Source organism: Pungitius pungitius, chromosome 14 (genome assembly GCF_949316345.1).
Source record: "Pungitius pungitius chromosome 14, fPunPun2.1, whole genome shotgun sequence".
Lineage (NCBI taxonomy): Eukaryota > Metazoa > Chordata > Actinopteri > Perciformes > Gasterosteidae > Pungitius > Pungitius pungitius.
In genome coordinates, this window is record NC_084913.1 from 803,276 (window position 1) to 825,154 (window position 21,879).

Below are 21,879 nucleotides of genomic sequence, written 5' to 3' on the forward strand. Positions count from 1 at the left end.
AACACGAGAATTGTCAAAACTAAAATGAGCAAATTACAAGAGAATTTATTTTAATGCATTTCCTGTATTAAAGATGAATCAGCGCTTTACAGTCTTATTGCACCTCTTCAAACTAAAGACACACCACTTCAGACTAAACGTCCACTAAAACACTAACAAACTGTACTTTTAATGGCTCTTATCTATAACAAGTTGTAAATCAGCTTATTTGATGAAATTGCACTTTCATGTTTCTAGTTTTCTGAGTTTGTTTCCTTCATATTTTGGCGTATTATTTTTGCGGGTTCTGATTCTAACACTGGAAGGAATAACACTGAAATTAAGAAATAAATAAACCACAAATATTCAATTCAAGAACAAATTTCAAATGTCACCTTTTACTTTCGATGCAGTGTCCCCGTTTCCATTATTTATGCTAAGCTAGGCTAACCACAGGCTCCCTCTACCTATCTCTGTAATGGATAAAGGATCAAAGGATTCAGTTCCATACACACACACACACACCTGTACACACACACACACACACACACACACACAAACACACACACAGTACCTGTGGAAATGCGTCTGCAGAAGCCAGCAGCACGTTTTCAGGTTTCAGGTCACAGTGGACGATGTTTTTGAGGTGAAGGTGACGCAGAGCCACGAGGATCTGAGGGCGACACACACACACACAGACACACAGACACACACACAGACAGACACACAAATGATTCAACAAGAGTCATTTGTTCTAGGAGCATGAATGAGACCCGGTGGATTTATCACTACGAGTTTTCTGACCGAAGACGATGGTAACGATAACCGAGGTGACCACATGACACGGAGGCTCTTCTTGTATTGGTCCAGATGGTTCAATATTTGTTCTAAAACATGTATCATATTATATTGTTTATTCCATAACAGAACCCAATATTTCGGTTGAATTGAACCGGTCGGTCGGGCGTTCAGATCTTCTGCTCGACAGAGACTAGCCGTAAATCATCAAAACCGTGCTCAGCGATTGGCTGAGACCGCGACCGGAACCCCTCATAGCTCCACAAACCACACTCCTTACAGCGTTTGCTGTTTCCTGCCACTCACTACTTCCTGCCCCGCCCCCTGGTCCTCACGGTGAAAGCAGTATAAAGCTCTTTAAATGTTTAGATGTTCAACCTGTAGCTCTTCTTCTGGTGTTCCTGTCAGTCAGCAAACACCACCTTAGTTCATGTTCCCTGAGGAGGAGGAGGAGGAGGAGGCTCTGCCTGTCGTTACCTGGGCGACCATGAACTTGGTGATCCTCTCAGGCAGTCGTCCCTTCTCGCTGGAGAGGATCATCTCCAGCATGTCTCCGTGGAGCTTCTCCATGACCACGAACACCCGCTCCGGCGTCTCGAACATGCAGTCCAGGTTGACCACGCCCAGGTGGTGCAGACTCTACAGGGCGGAGGAGTCCAGGTGATCCACAGAGCTACTACTGAGCATCACACCCATAAACCATCTGTGCGCACTGATGACGTCACAAAACGCTTTTTAAGTCAAAACCTGTGATGAACCAATCAGAACGGAGCCTTCTATCAACTCAAATGACTATTAAACATTTCATCCGACATTTCTTCTGTTGAGTTGTAACCGTCACGACTCTCCTTCATCTTTCTTTCAGGTGTCTCAAAATAACGAAGCAATATTTGAGTAAATACCAGAGACCCGAGGAGTGTGTGTGTGTGTGTCTGTGTGCGTTTGTGCGTGTGTGTGCGTCTGCATGTTGAGCAGCGCTGGAATATTACAGGATGTCACACCCCCACGGCGTTGCCACGGTAATGAAGTCGTTCACGACAGGAAGTCTCGCTCGCAGCCGACGGGCTCCGCTGCGAGTGTGTGTGTGTGTGTGTGTGTGTGTGTGTGCGTACCTGCAGGATGGCCACCTCGTTGCGTAGCTGGCTCTCCTGCTTGGTGGGGAAACGGAGTTTGTCGATGATCTTGATGGCGACGTCTCGGCCGGACTTTCTGTGTTTACCTGAAGATGGAGACAATCAAAACTCTACTTCTTATTGATCATCTTTCATACTCCAAGTACAGGTTTCATCTGCTGATCCGTCCATCTGGACCTTCCCCCCACAGTACCTCCACACGGGGTTTAAAGGGCTGAAGGTATAAAGGTCTAAAGTTCTGAGGGTTTGAAGGTCTGAAGGTCTGAATCTCTGAAGGTATAAAGGTCTGATGGTCTGATGGTCTAAAGGTCTGAAGGTCTGAAGGTTTAAAGGTCTGAAGGTCTGAATGTCTGAATCTCTGAAGGTATAAAGGTCTGATGGTTTGATGGTCTAAAGGTCTGATGGTCTGAAGGTATAAAGGTCTGAAAGTCTGAAGGTATAAAGTTTTAGTCGTTTACCTCCGTAAACGATGCCGAACTGACCCGAGCCCAGGACCTCGTCCGGGAAGATCTGATACACCGAGTTGATGTCCTGTGGGAGCAGAAGAAGAAAGTTCTTAAACGTACATTTTAAAATATTCCCTCCATATTCTCATTATTATGTGTAGTAAAAATGCGTCTCTTGACGTGTTAATAAATGGGCTTCATGACCGACATGATGAAGACACTAAGGATGAAGAGGGTCAAAGGATGAAAGAGTAAATATGAAACTTCATCATCACTAGTTGTGTAGTTGTGTTACAGGTTGTGTGTATCGATTGTATTTGAAGTTCTACTTCTCCCCGGGGGAGACATGAAAGCATCTGAAGTGGAGGAGGGCTCCGTCACCTGGTGGAGTTCTTCCAGAAAAGCTCCCTCTTCTCTTATTTATTTGTGTATGTGTGGTGGGGGGGGGGGCGGGGGTCGCTTTGCAGCGCCACCGATCCGCCACAGCTTTGACACCAAAGCCGCTAAATATTTTCTCCCTGTCTGCAATCACGTCTCCCTTTTTCTCCCCCGTCAGCTGACAGCTTAATATCACACCTCGGGTGGAGAGGACAGAAATACAATATCATAACCCCCCCCCCCCTCGCCCCCTCCACCCGCAGAAGCCTCCGTGCCTAATTACCATCCGGCGTCGCCGTGGAAACCGCTCGGCTGAGTGAGTAATCACAGTAATCTCCATCCGAGGTGCTCCAAGACGCCGCTCACCTTTTATGGGGGGGCGGGGGGGGGGGGGGGGGCATCGGGACTCTGCGTTTTTTTGCATGAATGGAGTTTGCAGACATTCTTAAGGATAATCTTTATGGTGTTAATGCTGAGGGTGAGGGGTTGGTGGGGGGGGGGGGGGTCTGAATGAAGTGAATGGAGATGTAAACAATAGCTGCGAGTTTGAGACCTTCGTCTACTCAACGAGGAGACGAGGTGTTTCCTTCACTCCTCTCCTCTCTCCTAAACTTCACTAACAGTGTATGTGTGTATGTGCGGCCCTCTGGTCAGATCACAGTTTGTATGTGTGCATGTTTGTATTTTGTGATAGTTTGTAATCGTTGTGTGTGTGTGTAAATGTGTGCATTTGTATGTGTGTGTTGTGTGTGGGTGTAAATGTGTTTGTGTGTGTGTGTGTGTGTGTGTCTCTCACCACGTTCTCCTGGATCTGGCAGTTGGAGACAGAAATACTGACGGAGATTTCTTCTGTTAAAGATAAAACCAAAGACAAATAAATCTTCATGGTTGTGTTATTTCAATGTTAAAAGGACCAATACATTATTTGAGACTCTCTGCAGGGACCAGGCCCCTGTGGAGTCCTGGATGTTCTATCATTGGATCATTGATGTGTGTTTCCCCCTCAGGTGAGCATCAAGTGTTACCCTCACCGACGTGACGTCAGCGGAGCTGTGAAACACCGCTGATGGGTTTTTGTGTGGGAGTCAGCGGTCCTTCGGGATCTGAGAACTCACCGTGAACATTAGAACCTGAGACCTTTTACTGATAACAGCATGATAACATTCATATTTTAGTCAAGTAAGATCGTGGTTTTCTAAATATCTGCTGTGAGACTATCACGATGTAAATATTATGTACCATGACCCCAGACTGCATCATTCTGATGGATAAACCCATACGTCAGATTGAAAAATGTAAAATGTATTCAATTACAGATATTTCATCAGCTCATGTCTAACATTTAGACATAAAATACATTTTAGAGATGTTGCGCCTTATGGAAAGCCAATTAGTTTTAAATATCTACACACTTACTTTGTAATTCTTGAAGTTGTTTTTAACTCATTTAGTATTTTGCAATGATCGATTGATTTGTTTTAATAAGGAATTCTGAATAAACGTCATCCTGCACTGGAAAAAATATGACATATGGATGCAAAAAAACACATACACACTGATTATTGTTTACTTCCTTTTACATCACTCATCCCAAAAATGATTATTATAATAATAATAACAACATAATTATTAATACATAATTAAGTTCTATTGGTTCGTGATTTTTGGTTTTGTAAACTCACACAAACATTGAAAATCCTACTGATGCAGTTATGGATATAGTTTGTATTGTATTTGATTTGTTAAAGTCTGGTTATCATTCTATTTTCTAAACTGTATGCTTTAATCCTATTTGTGAAATACATTTTTATCTCATTCATCTTTTTGTGAGATTTGTTTTGACGATACGTAGACTTCCCAAAATGTCCCTCTAAATTGTGCTTGGATTAATATTCTTGTTTCATTCGAAAATTCTCCAGAACAATTTTGAATAAAGTTCGGTGTTTATGAAAATTAGAAATTCACCGGCTGATTTGAGTCCCCGGGTCTTATCAGAAACTAGAAGTCCTTAAGTTTGCTAGTACAAAAAGATGCATTAACATGTCGAACGGTCAGAACTAACAGCCACGTAGAGCTGGGTGTCGTCTGCATAGCATTTTACATTAACAAAAGCTCATCGCCTGCACCACACACAGAGGCCCAAAAGTAACAGAACCAGAATCAAGCCTTGTAATGTTCATCCTTTTTTTGAATCGACAAAATAAATATGTGAGTTGACGCCAACTCATTTCTAACATCGGAGTGAAGCGAGCTCAATGCAATGTGGTATTTAGCAATAGCACAACTAAAATAAAAGGATATTGGTGGTGTCTTACTGTGTCCGCTGCGGTGGGAGCTGTGGGACACTCCTGTGGAGACGGCCGGCATCAAGGCATGCTGGATGGCCATCTCCCACATCCGGGCCACATCCTGTCCCACTCCGCTGATCTGAGGCCAGTCAGGACAAACCCATCAGAAAGTACCGCACATCCGTGATTAAGAGAAATTACAAAGACATAAGCAGCAGTGGGAGGTATGTGCTTTTATTCAATTTATATCTATATCTATATATATATAGATATAGACATAGAAAATACAATTTATTAAAGATTCAATCAGGTTTCAGCAGAGTAATGTCCTAAATGTATGTTGGTTTTCAAAAGAGATCAAATGAACCAATACCTCAATGAAAATAGAGCGTTCAATCATTCAATAATATAAAATGTATGTATCCATGTGATCTTTTCTTTGTCTCCGGTAACATTAATACTCTCATGACCCCTGAGATTTACTCTCATTTACTCTATTTTTTTTTTAAGGCTTTACCACAGGAGACAAACGGATGGTCAGGTATTCACCACAATGCTGCTGCTGCTCTTGGATGTCTCGGCCCGCTGCAGGTGTTCCCCCACGTAGTAAACCAGCGTTGCCGTGGTGATTTCAAAGCAGTGAGGATTGGCCCCATCGGGGAGTAGAGACAAGGTCTGAGCCGGCTCCAGACACAGGATCTCAGACAGAGGGATTTCCTGCACAGAGGAGGTGGGGCATCGCTGTCTTTACATACAACTTGTTCTGTGTGTGTGTAGCTGCAAAAGGGCTTTGATTTGACCCGGAAAACACAAACGCATGAAACCAAAGTCCACCATCGCTCACCAGCCTCCCACCACCCAGTGGTCCCGCAGTGGGACTCATTTTAATTCTCACAGCTTCATCTTGTGGAAAGGTGAAGCAAATTATTCTCCAAAAACTAACCAGAGCTCAAATGGAACTTGAACCATAATTTAGAATTGGTTCATGCGTGGAAATTGACCCGAGGAGATGCACACCGGGTTTTTTGGCAAAGCCAAAAGGATGCTGGTAGATTTCTGCTGTCTTCAAGTCAAGATCCACAACAAGGAGATTCCTAATAAGACAACTAAGCCTCTGATGGAGGTCTTCTTACCTTGTAGTATTTACTTCCTGTGTCACTCTGAAACAGCGTAATGCATTTACTGTCCAGCCGCCAGTAGTGCCTCTTTCTCTGAAACAAGGGGAGGAAGAGGAGGAGTGAACAAATGTACATACTTTATTACACTTGAATTAAAAGAACTCTCATGAAAGTGTGTTTTAGTTTATGAGAGACGTCTATGAGTGATTCTGAAGACATAATACCATACGGTTTAATATTTTCATTATTTTCATGTTGATAATTCCATAAGCCAGCTCATATTAATATGATGCATCATTTCAGATTCAGGATGTTTAGTTCTTTGTTTCGCACTAAGTCTCTCATCCTGTTGAAGCAATGGCCGACATATAGAAGACAATAAGTGGAAGACAAAATGATGACGATGTATTCATCTGTTAAATATTCATAATGAAAACAATCATGAAAATAAACAGGCAGAAAAGTCGACAGGTCAACAGGTACATAGGTAGGCAGGTAAACAGGTAGACATACCAGGGTGTCCTTGCTGGTGTAGTGGACCATCCAGCCCTCCTTCATTACGTTGCTGGTTTTCCTCTTTGTGTTTTTGACGGACTGAACAACTCGCATGAGAGGGATGTTGTTACTGGTGGACGGGCTGCAGGGGGGCGGGACCAAAGTCAACCTCACACATGTGTGCGTGTGTGTTTCTGTCTTGCTGCCGTTGTGTATCTGTGTGTAATGCTGTTACCTGATGGCCCGGTTGGACTCGTCCAGGTCGGGGTCGCAGAGGTCACCTGGCCCCGCCTCCCTCGAGAGGCCGCCATCTAATGTCATAGCTTCGTCCATATCGTCCAACATACCACCACCTTGGTCGACATCGTGGTCGTCAAGGCAACCCTCCACCAAGACGACGTCTGACTCCGCCCCCGGGCTGAGGAGCTCTGTGAAACAAACAGATGAGTTTATGTTTCTATCATTGTGAGGACCAGATGTTTTAAACCATCACTGTCAGGACATTAAGGTTTGTTCATGTAGTTGTGAAGTAGCTTTTTGTGTATGAAGAAACTTTGTGAACAAACTTGCCTCCATTTTTTGAAACTTCTCCCAGGCAGTTGTTTGGTACTTTAGGAGCACATCGTTTATGACAGTTAAATTTACAATCTGAGGGAGGAACAAGGAGGGAGAGCAGCCATTAGAAAGATTATAGTCAGACATTTGGCAGAAAATATAAAATTTAGTTACCATCAAGAATAAGCAGCCATGTTTGGACTAAGGACGACATGGAGACACCAAATACTTGGTCTACAATGGTAGAAACCTGTGTATCAGCATTAGGCTCCGCCCTAAAGCATCCCCTGCTTCATGGTCTGTTTGACTCTAAATGGACCATCATTCACTAGATGGTGTCTCTAATGTCTAAACACTTTTGTTATGCAATTTTTAGGCTTACTGCAAAGTCTAACCGATCAGGAATTATTTCAACAAATAGAAGTGTTTACGATGCTCACCTTTACACTGAAGGCCTTGTCTGAAGAGGCCTTTCAGCAGCTTCTTGCAGTGTTGGCAGACTGTGGGTCGGGTGTACGAGTGGATCAAGAAGGTGTGAGGAACTTTGACCTTTGACAGAAAGATCTTGTCGAGTTCGATGGGACGTCCGATGTACGACTGGGAGCTGGAGCGCCGCTCTCGATTGGGGAAATAATCTAATTGGTTCTTCTGCTGCGACGAGAGGCAAACATCAGGAGAGCAGTGTGGAACATGAACATTTCCACCAATAGGTTAGATTTAGAGGAGTAGACCTTTAAACCTTCACCAACATTAATACAAGTACTATACCCCAGGGATCAAATTTCTGAATCAAAGTGGTGGATTTTACCTCCATACTGGGACTGACTGGAGACTGGAAAATCAATGAGAGCAAAAGAATGATAATTAGATACGGTGGATAATATCATAATGTACAGATATCATCACCTTTTCACATAAAAAATACAGAGCTCATTTTAGCATTTCAAATCCAAAGTTGCATTGGATTAAGAAACTACTTTTTAGTTGTTTGTAGCAGCAAAGTCAGACCTTCTGAAAGACATGAGGACCAAACCAGTCTCCTGATTAGCCCTCAGCTGCTAGAACCTGATTAAGTGTAAATTTAGTAAGAACGTTCCTAGAAATCTGATTCTAAATTCTTTGTCTATAGTCAGTTTTTAAACAGGTCAGAACAGCAATTCAGATTCAGCATTTGGATGTTGACTTGCCAGACGGATCTGTGAGAAACCGTTTCTGTCTCACTACTCTGCATTGTGGACTTTAGTGTGGGATACGTCAGCTGACTGACCAGTAAAGCCTCGTCGGTGTAGAGGGGGGGCGAGGGCTCGGCGGAGAGGGGGCGACCCAGATTAATCAGCCCCCCCGTCAGGGAGACGTTGGATGAGCGACGGCGCCTCACTCCGCTGCAGTTGTTGGGGATCTTAAAGGCACAGCGCTTGTGATAGTTCAGACCGCAGCCTGATCACAAAAAGTAAAAAGATCAATAAACACTTGGTCGGAAACCTGGTTTCTCATGAGCTTCGTTGGGGGGTTTCCTACCTTCACATTTGAGTCCCTGACGAACGAGTCCCCACAGCATCTCTCCGCAGTGGTCGCAGAAGGCCGGAGCTCGGTACGAGTGGACGAACAGACAGTGGGGACGGATCTGGAAGTCCTCGACTGTGACTGAAGCTGCAAAAGAAGATGATTGAGGACAAATAAGTTCCGACAAGCAGCGGGGCAGAGAGGAAGAATCATTCCTATCGTTGCATTCATATTTAAAACAGATGAAAAGTCTTGAAAATGTGATTCTTCTGAGTTTTTAAATGGATTTGTAAAACAAACTCAAGGCACGTAAAGAAGTCGTTCCAATGCGATGCTAAAGGAAGTTGAAGTGACATTAAGGAATGATTGTGAGATTGAGCTGAGATGTTGGATATGCATACCCCCAGATCTGTTGATGAAGAGTGCGTTATGAATTCAATGTATTATTATTATTAATATTCTAGTGCACTTTCTGCCTCTTCCTGTGAAATTGAATTAACTTAATATTTGTATTTTTGGTCATTTCTAACACACACTGAAAGCAACCTTAAAAACATATAACAGTACAGCAATGACTCCAATTAGAATAATGTGATGTCTTATTCTGAAGTGAATAAAAGTCGATCTGCTGCGACGGGCCCCAAAAAACAAGCTCCAGCTGGTTTCACAAAACCCGGCGGCTTGCTGAGCTATTCTTCTGTAAGTGTTACACATTTTATATTTCATTCTGAAAGGTTTTACCTGCATTTAAAAATGCTCCTGTAACTGAAAAAAGGTCTACTTATATTATTATATTATATATACTATTTTTGAAATTTTTAGAGTATTATTTATGATGATAAACAAAGGAATGAATAACTTTAATAATAATAAATACAAATAACGATTTAATATTTATATAATTATTCTTTTATATTATTATATGTTTTCACTTTTTCCTGATTTTAGAAGTGATACCTGATTTTAGTAAAAGAAAACGTTTTTAATGACAGAGAAAACATCTGGTTTGAAGATCATACGTCTTTAATGAGCTTTCTCCGGATTCATGGTCATCAGGCGCCTTTTTTCTTCATTCACCCCGTTTTGTCGCCTCCTCGATTCCTTTCCTCAAAGGAGGAGAGAGGAGTCAAGCCAACGAGACGCCGGCGCGTTCTGAGATTTTGTGAAGCAAGTGCTGCACAAACAAAGAGGGACATCTGTACCATACATTTATTAGCATTTTTACAAACAATTTAACTCCAAAATGGACTGATGTATGTTCAACGTAGTTGTTGTAGTTGAGAAGGAGTAACAGGTCACTGGTTCCACGAGGATGCGTTTTGTTTCTTTACCTCGCCCAGGCGGGGCGGGGGGGGGGGGAGGTAAACGGAGTAATGAAGGGTTGTTAGCGGGTTTTGGTAAATGTTTTGGAGGTACGAGAGGCTCTTGGCGGGCGCAGATGGACCCGTGTTTGTTTGGTCGGCCAGCAGGCTTGGCAAGGCATGATGGGTAGTTTGGGATAACTCTTTTTTTCCGTGTCTCTCTCTCTCTTGTCTGCATGAATTCCTGAAACCTCTCTCGCCTCTTCCCTTCACGCACACTCACACTCGCCCTGTGCTGTGGTCCTCCAGCAGAATACGGCTCTGATTAGACATTCTGCTGCAGGAAATTACCTCCATTTATTCAAATTATTGTTTATGCCTTTTGTTTAGAGGGCCAACATACGTCTGGAAGTCTGAACGAGCTCCCAAACTGTTATTATATGCTTCAGAAAATGACTTGTGTGTGTGTGTGTGTTAGGTAGTCCTTGTGTGAATGTAAATGCTGTGTTTATGTGTGTTCTCTGCGATGGAATTAAATGCGTGAAGGAGCGCTCGCCGGTGGCTTCCTAACGCCGGAAAACAAACAACACGCTCAGAGCAACTGTGAACCAGGGGCGGTGTGATTATAAATACACAAAGCTCAATGACTGTGTGAGTCACAAGGCATCAGAGTTCATGAAGCTGTCCGTTATCACTACTTTAGCAGCTATCAACACCAACATTTATATTTTAATTCATTCTTTATAATCAAAACGCCTGAATACTACAATAAGAGAATATTTCCAATGTGAATATCGATGAGCGTGTGACTGAAATACTCATCACATTCAATCCCTAATTAACACATTTTAAAACATTAGATCCTTCAGGTTCAGGCTACTTATGATGAGGGAACGATTCACAAAGTGCTCATCATCCCTCTCCTGGAGGGTCTTTTGTGACGTATTTGGACAGAAAGAGATGAACTGCTCACGTAGGAGAGAAATCAGAACTCTTTGGTGGATTGTTACTAAGGAAACGATTGATTATATGAAGCAAAATACTCAACATTAAGTCATTTGGGCTTTAATCACCCTGGATGATGAACTCCGGATGACTTGATTGTTTTGGTCTCAGACGTTTATTATTGAGAGGAAAACATCTCATAATGTGATATGATTAGAATTGATGACCACTATTTACAAGTTGGAACGGACAACTTTGATGTGTTCATTTGATGATTACATTTATCTGTATTTAGTTTATTTTGGTGAAGGTGTTCTGTGGGTGAAGTCACAGCTGATAGAAACCTGTCTGCAGTGTTTGGGGAATCATCAGGATGTTGTTTGGTAGTTTTTTGAGGCCAATCAGCTCTTTTGGCTGAAGATCCCTGTTACACCGCACAGTCAATTTCCTGTTTGTTTCCTCCACACTTGGAGCTGTCGGCGGGACCGACGCAAAGCTGTTAACAAAAGTGTTTTACGGAGCGACACAGGGGGGAGGAGGTAAGGTGGAGGGAGGGTGGGGGGTACGAAAATAATCCATAAGAGGGGTTAGTCTCATCTCCAGCGCTTCAACTCCTTTGAGATGCACATAGAAACGTGACGTCAGCACCTTTGACTTCATTCCATGTGTGAAATCAGCTCGTCACCAGTGAGCAGCGAGCAGTTTGGACCTGTTTGTTTACTCGCGTGCTAAAGCGAAGTAAAGTTACGCTTTTTGTAAATGGAGAGAGAAATGTCAACATCATTATTGTATTATTATGAGTTTAAGCGTACTTCATATATGTTTACCCATTTTAGCATGCTTTAGAATGGAAAACAATCAGGTGATCTTACTCCATTTGAACCCAGCAGACTCCACTGATGTCTTACATATGTTGGTTTTTCTATATTAGACATCAAGGAGCCTCATCAGGCAGGAAGCTACAAACTCGCTTTTAAAAGAAAAACTTTTTTAAACACATATATGTTTGAATTTAAAGTTTAAATTTGTAAAACTATGGCATAGAAATCTATGATAATTATTATTATTATAATAATGTCCATGTACCCAAATAAACTATTATTTTGTATTTCTCTGCAATTTCAACTAACCCTTTAAAATGTTTCAAAATACATCTTATTTTTGTCAAAGCAAGCAGTTTAATATTATCTCAACAATAAGCTGATCACATCAATCAAAGTTCTTGGGAACAAAGATTTTTAAAAGTACATATTGATGTGAACTTGCCATTAAAGAATTGAAATAAAACCCAATTTGTAAATAACCGGAAACATCCGTTAGTGAGAGGAACAGACGCTCGAAACAACACACACACACACACACACTTACACACACACACACACGCACACACACACACACTCACATACACACACACATACAGACAGCCACACACACACACATACACACAGACACACATACATACCCACACCCCCCCCACAAACACACACACACACACACACACACACACACACACACACACACACTCACACACACACACACACACTTTACAGAGAGGCAGGATATTTGGAGGCAGCAGCTGTCGGGCCGTTTGCTAGCGTAGCGCAGCGCTAACACCTGAGATCTGAGCTGGATCGCCGCCAGAACAAATAAGAGATGGAAAAACACCGAAACGTTCACATCTGGATTCTTTGGGTTTTAATCAGGCTGATGGAAGTTTACCTCGAGCTTTATCCGTCCCTTTGATCCAGAATCATGCACTTAGTTCACATTCATTTCATACAAATGCAGTTAAACAGTCCTTATTCTAAAGGTGGGTTTTTCTTATGTTTTTTCAATCATTGATGTTATAGAACAATTTAATGATGAAAACATGGGTCATTCTAAATTTAAATTGATCGTCACAAAAAGAAGCGTAGAAACCCTGCTGCAAACACACATTCCTAGCTGACGAACAGAGGACCTTCAAACTAGTCCAACCAAGTCAGGACTTCTGCGTCTGGTGATTTCAAAAGAAAGTGAAATAACAAGCAGTAAATATACTTGAAGGTCTTAACTGTTGGTTGCTTACGTTGTACTTTTATTTTCTTCAGTCCATCCATACGTTTTTTTATTTTTTCCATGTGGTTTACTTAACTACTGCACCCAAAGAGTGGAATGCGTAACGGTGACGAAGGGAATGTTCTCAAAACACCTTCATGAGATCAGCTTCAGGCTTTTGATTTAGATTCAGAGTGGATATCTGACCAAATGAACAGCATGAGTGGCTCCTCCCATCTGTGAGGTGGACACCTCGGCTCCTCCTACCTGACAGCACGGCCTCCACGAGGTCGCCCTCCTGGATTTGGGAGGCCGAGCGCAGCAGCTGCAGCACGTTGTCGGATGTCTGGTCATGGCGGAACAGGAGGATCTTCTCGTACATCCCGTAGAAAACACACTCTGGTATCTGACGAGGAAACAGGAAACAGCATTTTCAAAAGGAAGGACCAACGGTTGGGTTCAATCAACAAGTTGGTCAGCTAAGGTTTTAAAGTGTTAATGTTCACACCAAAGTAGTTTCCGCTTCTTTTCTTTCTTTCATATATGTGAAAAGAATGTGAATATAAAGAAGCTTTAATTGTAGTTGTGCCAGTGAAGTAAATTTAAATGAAAGAGAGGGAAAGATGAGGAAAAACAAAACAACGATCGTTGATCTCCATCAGCGGACGAATAAATCTTTTAAATTATCATCAGGACAGAATAAATGAATATTCTAATGTGCATATATAAGAAAGAGGGAATTGTGCCAAACCAATCCTTCATGTCCATGTCATGTGATCATGATCCAATCGAAGGAATTAAATGATGACCTGACTTTTCCTTTGAATATTATTGTTTTTTGTTTGTTTTTTCAAGTCGGATAACAGAAGGCTACGAAAGAAAGTAGGTGCACACACACTCACACTCACGCGCACACACACTCTCTCTCTCACACACACACACACACGCACACACTCAGACTGCAGTGAAACCACAGGACGGCGAAGGGGCAGCTCGCTGTTGTGTTGTGGATCAATCAGGAGATGTTAAAATGAGCAACACATCGACCAATTGCAGAGAACACACACACACACACACACACATACACACACACACACACACACACACTTCAACTAAAGAAACATACACAGACCAGTGAAATGTTAATGAAGTGGTGATAATACTGCATCACAACTGCTTTACTGTAGATAATAAATAACTGAAATAGCTGCTGTGCCCTCAGTCTCCAGACAAACATGAGAGGTCATGATTGGATTAACGATGAACCCGAACCTTAACTTCATGTTCTGCAGCTAAAATGTGATTATCAACGACTTTTTGTAAAACTGGAAATATTCAAAATATACACAATAGATTTCTGTCAAAGTGAATTTGATTAAGTGTACAAAGCCATTTAGTTGTAGTGCCATAGCAACACGTTGCATTGTGGGTAAGCAAGGTCGAAAGCATTCTAAAGAGGAATAAACTAAATATAACTTGCTACATTGGTCTAACTCAGTATGTAACGCTGGATTATTAAACAGCCACTGACGTGGAAGAAGAGGACGGAGAGAGGATCATTGAAGAGGAGGAGGCAGAAGATGACATCAAACATGACGAAGAGGAGGAGCTTTTCATGGTTCTTCACCTCTCTCTCTCTCCATCTGACACTCAATGAGATCCTCAACAATGGAATTCATGGATGCATCTTCATAAGTGTGTGTGAGTGTGTGTTTGGTGTCACCATAGCAGCAGTGAAAGTCCTGTTGTCATGGCAGCAAGAACTCAAGGCTGCTTCCTCTCCTCCGTCTCCCCCCTTCAATGCAGCTCAATACTTTCTGTACAGAATGTATTGTAGCGTTTATTAAGCTGACGCCCCTTGACCGCAAGGCATTGTGGGTATTGAAGGCACGGCGCCCGACGCTGGGCTGAATAAGACTTGATGAATCTCTCATCAAAAGACTACTCACTGGTTGCCACCTTTTTTAGGGGGTTGCGTGCGATGCATTGATAAAGAGGTCTATATGTAGTCTGTGTGGAGTGAATTTAGTGATGAATGGATTAAGATGTTCCAGGCCTTTGCATTGATGACACTATAGATGATATCTATATACATATATTATATATATGTATATATCATGGGCTGTCAAAGTTAACACGTTAATATGTGATTATTGTGCTTGAGATTAACACAATAAAATATTTCAATGCAGCTTTGTTTCCGTCCGGTGTGCGTTGACCCCTGACCCCTGAAGCCGCCGCGTGTTGCAGCCAGTAAGCTGCAGAGAGCGAGACGGAAGATGGACAGAACTTTTTGCATTGGAAGTAAAAGAGAAGAACTGAGCCGAGGAATTCCTCCACTTTAGGGCTGATAGGCTAAGCTAGCTGTTAGGCTAAGCTAGCTGCTAGGCTACTTACATCTCAACATCTACCCTGCAGAGGTCTGGAAAACGTCCTGCTATATGTGGGACACTTCAAACACGTGAATTCGTGGAGAGTTGAGTGCAAAGTGCACGAGGACAGCAGGAAGAGTCGTTCTTCAACATGTTCCTCCACGACGATCATGTGGGTGCTGTTTTTAAAATACAATTACACAACATGTCTAAAATACACGCTTTCTAAAGTGATTACACCTTCATTTATACGATTTACTCCTTAAAAGAAAAACATTTAATCACAAATAATGAATTTTAAAAAGTTAGTTTAATTAGATAATTTCGATAGCAATAAAATCGCAGTAAAATCACCATCCAGGAGACACACCGTACTTTTAACAAGATGATTTTTCAGTGAGTGATTCGAAGAGGTGAAATCCTGCAGCTGTGAATAAGAGATGAACAGTGACAACTGTTGCCGTAGTAACCGTTGACCACCCCATTTTCAGACCAGAACGCTGCTGAGGGTCCACACCCTAGAACATTACTTAATGTCCTGGTTCCACAGAAGCACGGATCAAAGGACCATTTTCTGTCTCTCTCTGCAGGAAAAAGCTGTGGCGTGATCAATAACATCGACTCAGATTATCCCGTTCCAGGTCGCTGCCTTTGTTGTGAATGGCGGCTCTCGCCGGGACACCTGATCGAGCCGAGCCGTCGTTAGCGCCGTTAGCTCCACCTGCGCTCCACCCGCCCCCCCGGGAACAAAAGGAAGGCATCCATCCGAGGCCCCGGGTCCAAACAAGCACCAGCGCGCCGTCAACTCTGATCAAACAAACCGTTAGATAGAAGACAAAGATTCAACAAATGCGCCGGGGGTTCACTCTAAAAAAAGCAGCAAAGTTGTTTGAATCACTCGCTCGGGGCTATCACCATGACAACAGCACACGCAGCAGCATGGGAGTGAGTGAGTGATCAATATTTAGTGACAGCAGCAGATTCAGTGATGTGCATCTGTGTTTAGTTCTGTGTGTCCATGAATGAATTAAAATATTGACATGACACTGAGCCTTATTCATGCTACTTTCCTCTGAAGTCACTGATTATCTTGCACAAACCCTCTGGGACCCTCGGTACTAGAGACCGTGGACTTCAAACTGGTTGTGAACCAGTCCCAGTTTAGTCCTCCAGCAGAGACCAGTCCACCGTGGACCCAGATCCGGCTTCTTTGCAGCCTTGGACCTTCAGTCGGAGCACGGGAGGGAAGAGGAGATCTCAACTCCCGGTCGCAGCAGTGTCTTCTCCTCCTGCTCCTCCTCCTCCTCCTCCTCCTCCTCCCCCAGGAGAAGAGCTTCTCCACTCTGGATACCCATAATGCATGGCTGGAACCTCTAGATGGAAGGGAGGCCCAGGAGAACCAGAACCGGGACTGACAGGCGCTCAATTTCAGACCACTAAAATGAGAGGTTTTCTAAAGGCACCGTGGAGAGAGGAGACACTTCCGCGTTGGTCCACAGGGGGCGACAGAATCTACATGAATGAAAAGCTTGTACAAATAACTTTTAAGTGACGGCAGTTAAGAAAAATATATATTTAAACCTCAAACCCTGTTGTACAGCTGCTTGTACAGTTGTAAACCAAGTCTTTGGAACATATCAGTGTGTGGTGCACACTTCCTACTGAAAGCATTCGCTGTCTGAACATGTTCACATGAAGAAAAACAGCAGAAATCAAGCAAAGAAGTGAAAAACAAGACGGACAGAAAAAAGAGATCTGAATGGATAAAAAAATGAGGAGATGAAAGAGAGGCAACAATGACACACACTGCTTGAAACAGGAGAGAGCAGATGTGTGTGTGTGTGTGTGTGTGTGTGTCGGTCTCATAATGGCTTTCGGAAGGACACTTCACAGCCGCCATCATCATTGGTTGCCTGGCAACAAGGCGAAAACCGCTATCGACAGAAACACGGCACACACATCCGCCTTTATTATTACTGTTGCAGAGTGGCAGATGTGTGTGTGTGTGGGTGTGTGTGTGTGTGTGAGAGAGGAAAGCGGCTCGGTGACACCACACTGTTGGACATTGTTTGGGTCATTACTGGGAACAAAAGTCCCTGGTTTTCCCCCCGGGGAGCTGAGCTGAGGTTTCTTTCAGAAGCTCCTTTTCACCTGATGAACGGATTGTTATTACGGTGTTTTGGTAACACACACACACACACACACACACACACACACACACACGCGCACACATACACACACACACGCGCACACATACACATACACACACACACACACACACACACACACACACACACACACACGCGCACACATACACACACACACACACGCGCACACATACACACACACACATGCGCACACATACACACACACACGCACACACACACACACACACACAAACGATCAATGTGATTGAAGATGTATTTAGCTTCATAGAATCACAAGTGTCAGCAGGCCGAGACCAGTCCGTTGATAGACAGCTTTGACCCCCCCCCCTCCCTCCCCCTTGGATTATGTGCAATGTACTGAATATTTTGGTGGACACCAGGTGGTTCCTATGGATGTTGGATGAGAACAACTTGGTTGACTGCTGGAGATCTATTGGTCTGATAGGTGATTGATATGTGATCGATACGTGGGTCTATGGGGGGGGGGGGGGGGTGAGCCTATTTATTTTCAGACATCCAGGCTCTTTCTTATTTTCCTGTTGCTTCTATTATTTAAGAAATAAGTTCAATGCATCCAGAACAGCTGAAGAAGTGTTTATGAACAAACAAACTATTCATTTTCAGATTGGCAGGAGAAGAGAAAGTGGAAATTAATTACTTTTCTATTAGGGAAACAGTCTTTGTGAAAACCTTTGAAGAAGAAATCTAAAAATGAATTTCAACCTGTTTTCACGCGCAGAGACGCACACACACACCTCTGGTTAATCAGTTCACTTCGTGCTATTTGGAAGCGTTAAGTGTCGCGCGCCACGAGCGGCGTCCCTCAGGTTCAGGTGTGTGAAAAGGTGTCGTGTTGACCTGCTGTACTTTATATTCCTCTATGAAATACAACCTGCTAGTAAACAACAACATGTGTGTGTGTGTGTGTGTCATGCTGTTAGGGTCCTGGCTCTCAGGTTTCAGGTGTGTTGCGTTTAGGTGTGAAAATCTCACTTTGGGGAAATGAGGTGATTTTCACCTGAAATGAGACGATTAGTGAATCTGAAACAGAGATAATGGACACGTGACAGTGTGCGTGTGCGTGTGTGTGTCTGTGTGTGTGTTTAGGGGGGGGGGGGGTATTTCTCAGCATTTTTCGTTATGTTTGACTTGATTTGCCCAGAGACGTTTTATTAAAACATCTTTTTAAAGGCTTCTCGGGTGGTGTATAAATTAAGTGTATTAAGTATTTTTCCATCCATCACTGTGTTATTTCCACTAGGACCTTTTCTGGTGTCACACCGCTTCTCCTTCTCCGCTCCGCTCTCCATCCTTTCACCAACAACTCTCAACTCTCATCTCATTGGGACACCTTCCCCAAACCACAGCGAGTCTCGATCACACTACCATTCCCAATCAAATCCCAGTTTGCACTGGTCCGTTTACTGATTCCATCCCGTCCTCAGATTCTCTCTCCCTTCTGCATCCGGATCTCTTGTCTTTCTGTCCTTTTACATCAGGACACCATCACGATCCCACAGGAAGACATGTCAAGAATATGGATAAGAACTGCTTCAGATTTTCTTTTACAATGTAAATACCAATACGTTGATGAACAGAGAAGAATCCCATTCAGCAGAAGCTCATATTCACAAACTATGAGGATTTCTTCCGCCTCGTCGGATGTGTTTGTGACAACGTGGACTATCTATCACATTCATAAATACGCCAACATGTGTGTTGTCTGTGTGTGCGCCTTGGTTATGGCGTGTGTCTGTGTGTGTCGTTTAATTGTGAATGCTTGGCAACAGCTTTGGTTCATATAGCAAAAAGCCAGAAAAACAGACAGACCCCTGCGGAGAGAGAGGGCGAACAAAGGCAGGATCCATGTGGCGTCCGACCCGGACAGTGAGTCACCGCGCTGACTAACCCCGGAGCAGCTCGCCATCGTCTCTGGGCTCGCACAGGAGGTGGAGGAGGAGAAGGAGGCGCCGCCGAGCACCTGAACATCCAGCTTTCACTAGCAACAGTCTGCTGATGCGGACGTGTACAACGTGAACAGTGTACGTCACCATGTGGACAGACACCACGAGGCGATATATCGTAGGGCGATCGATAAGTCAATGCGGTGAATTATCGTCTTTCCAGTTAACCATACCAGGATGAATCAAGATATCATAATTACCCTACCCAAATCGCTATTAACGAGCTCACAGGTAGATTGAATATCTCCAAAAATAAGGCGTGAAATATCTTTATCAAACATCATTTAAAGTATCAAACATGATTTCAATGCAGTCAACCAACTGGCCTCCAACTGGCCACCTTCCAGTCCAAAGCTTCCCCGGCCTGGAGGCTCCATTAGGTCAGAGTGTGATGGACAGATCTCATCCTCCACTGCACCAAGGACATTCGAAACAAAAGGAAATCTGCGTTGGGAAAGTTCTACATTGTTCGGCGTATCTCAAGGTAAAAGTTGAAAATGGCTTGTGTTGTTGTTATTGTATCAAATAATTTACATATTAAACTAAACATGTCACTTTTCAAATCAATTATTGGTCAAATTTACCAGCTCTTAAATGATTCTGAGATTTAAAAGTTGTTGCTGTTTCTATCATTATCTTTATTTTTGAAGAAGGCCCAAAGGTTGTAAGGAAATTGGACGTGTTCTTTTCGAGAAGAACAAATTGTTGACGATGACGTGTTGTAGGAGGTCACATGAGCCGATACGGCTTATTGATGGAATTGCTGTACATGATTCATACGTGTTATTGAGTCCCGCTTCACACACACACACACACACACACACCTACCTGCCTTCTCTGCTGGCCTACACAGAATCACAAAGTAATATCTATTTCATCATTTCATCATTATATTTTACTCTGTTACTTATGTTATTATAGACATTTTACACATTAGTTTATTTTCTCGTTGCAAACCTCCTGTCTCATTCTGTGGCTTCTGGTAAAGCTTTTATCCAATCAGATTCAGCCCCTGTGTCTCTGTGTGAGAGAGGCCCGAGGTCCTCCAGGTAGACGTTGCACATCGTCATGGTCTTCAACCAATCAGATCCTTAATCTGACATGTCCATCACAGCATCAAAGTACAACGCAGCATCAACATACACTGCATTATTAACGCGCAAGATCATCATACAGGATAGCATCGTACAGCGTAGCATTAACCTACACAGTAGCATCAGTGTACAGCGTAGCATTATTGTACAGCATTAGGGTTGCCAACTCTCCCAACTCTAAATCAGGGACACTTTCGCGGGCTGACAGGGGGGGGGGTGCTTGCCGGGCTTGCACATCCTCACATGCTCCGCTCTGGCCACCCGGCCCCCGCGCACACACTGGTCTGATGCGCCACAACTTCACAACAACCGGGAGTTTTTCGCGCGTCATTGACTTAGCAGGCTGTGATTGGAAATCGGGACTGGAGCTGAGCTAAATTTGCCATAATTCGGGATGTCCCGGGTAATACGGGACGGTTGGCAACCCTACGTAGCATCAACGTACAGCGTAGCTATAACCTACAGCGTAGCATCAACAGACAGCGTAGCATTTACGTACAGCGTAGCATCAACGTACAGCGCAGCATTAACATACAGCGTAGCATTAACGTACAGCGTAGCTATAACCTACAGCGTAGCATCAACATACAACTTAGCATTAACGTACAGCGTAGCTATAACCTACAGCGTAGCATCAACAGACAGCGTAGCATTTACGTACAGCGTAGCATCAACATACAGCGCAGCATTAACATACAGCGTAGCATTAACGTACAGCGTAGCTATAACCTACAGCGTAGCATCAACATACAACGTAGCATTAACGTACAGCGTAGCTATAACCTACAGCGTAGCATCAACATACAACGTAGCATTAACGTACAGCGTAGCTATAACCTACAGCGTAGCATCAACAGACAGCGTAGCATTTACGTACAGCGTAGCTATAACCTACAGCGTAGCATCAACAGACACCGTAGCATTTACGTACAGCATAGCATCAACATACAGCGTAGCATTAACATACAGCGTAGCTATAACCTACAGCGTAGCATCAACATACAGCGTAGCATTAACGTACAGCGTAGCTATAACCTACAGCGTAGCATCAACATACAGCGTAGCATTAACGTACAGCGTAGCTATAACCTACAGCGTAGCATCTACAGACAGCGTAGCATTTACGTACAGCGTAGCATCAACGTACAGCACAGCATTAACATACAGCGTAGCATTAACGTACAGTGTAGCATCAACATACAGCGTAGCATTAACGTACAGTGTAGCATTAACGTACAGTGTATCATCATGTACAACGTAGCATTAACGTACAGCGTATCATTAACATACAGTGTAGCATTAACG

The 21,879-nt window shown here is 43.3% G+C and overlaps 1 protein-coding gene across 2 annotated transcripts in view; it reads right to left on the reverse strand.

The window, feature by feature from the left end:
• Positions 1-21,879, reverse strand: part of prkd1 (protein kinase D1) — a 29,942-nt gene that overhangs the window by 6,059 nt on the left and 2,004 nt on the right. Inside the window, exons 2-17 of one of the 2 annotated variants that reach the window (XM_037486136.2) lie at positions 13,244-13,382; positions 8,709-8,840; positions 8,458-8,627; positions 7,999-8,022; positions 7,631-7,838; positions 7,206-7,283; positions 6,871-7,063; positions 6,654-6,777; positions 6,156-6,233; positions 5,572-5,739; positions 5,050-5,161; positions 3,531-3,583; positions 2,369-2,441; positions 1,890-1,996; positions 1,255-1,416; positions 554-652 (exon numbers count right to left, since the gene is read on the reverse strand). In XM_037486136.2, coding sequence (XP_037342033.2) covers positions 554-652; positions 1,255-1,416; positions 1,890-1,996; positions 2,369-2,441; positions 3,531-3,583; positions 5,050-5,161; positions 5,572-5,739; positions 6,156-6,233; positions 6,654-6,777; positions 6,871-7,063; positions 7,206-7,283; positions 7,631-7,838; positions 7,999-8,022; positions 8,458-8,627; positions 8,709-8,840; positions 13,244-13,382 — 1,920 coding nt within the window. Of the gene's footprint in view, positions 1-553; positions 653-1,254; positions 1,417-1,889; positions 1,997-2,368; positions 2,442-3,530; positions 3,584-5,049; positions 5,162-5,571; positions 5,740-6,155; positions 6,234-6,653; positions 6,778-6,870; positions 7,064-7,205; positions 7,284-7,630; positions 7,842-7,998; positions 8,023-8,457; positions 8,628-8,708; positions 8,841-13,243; positions 13,383-21,879 lie in introns of both variants that reach the window. The other variant, XM_037486135.2, reaches the window with a different exon arrangement.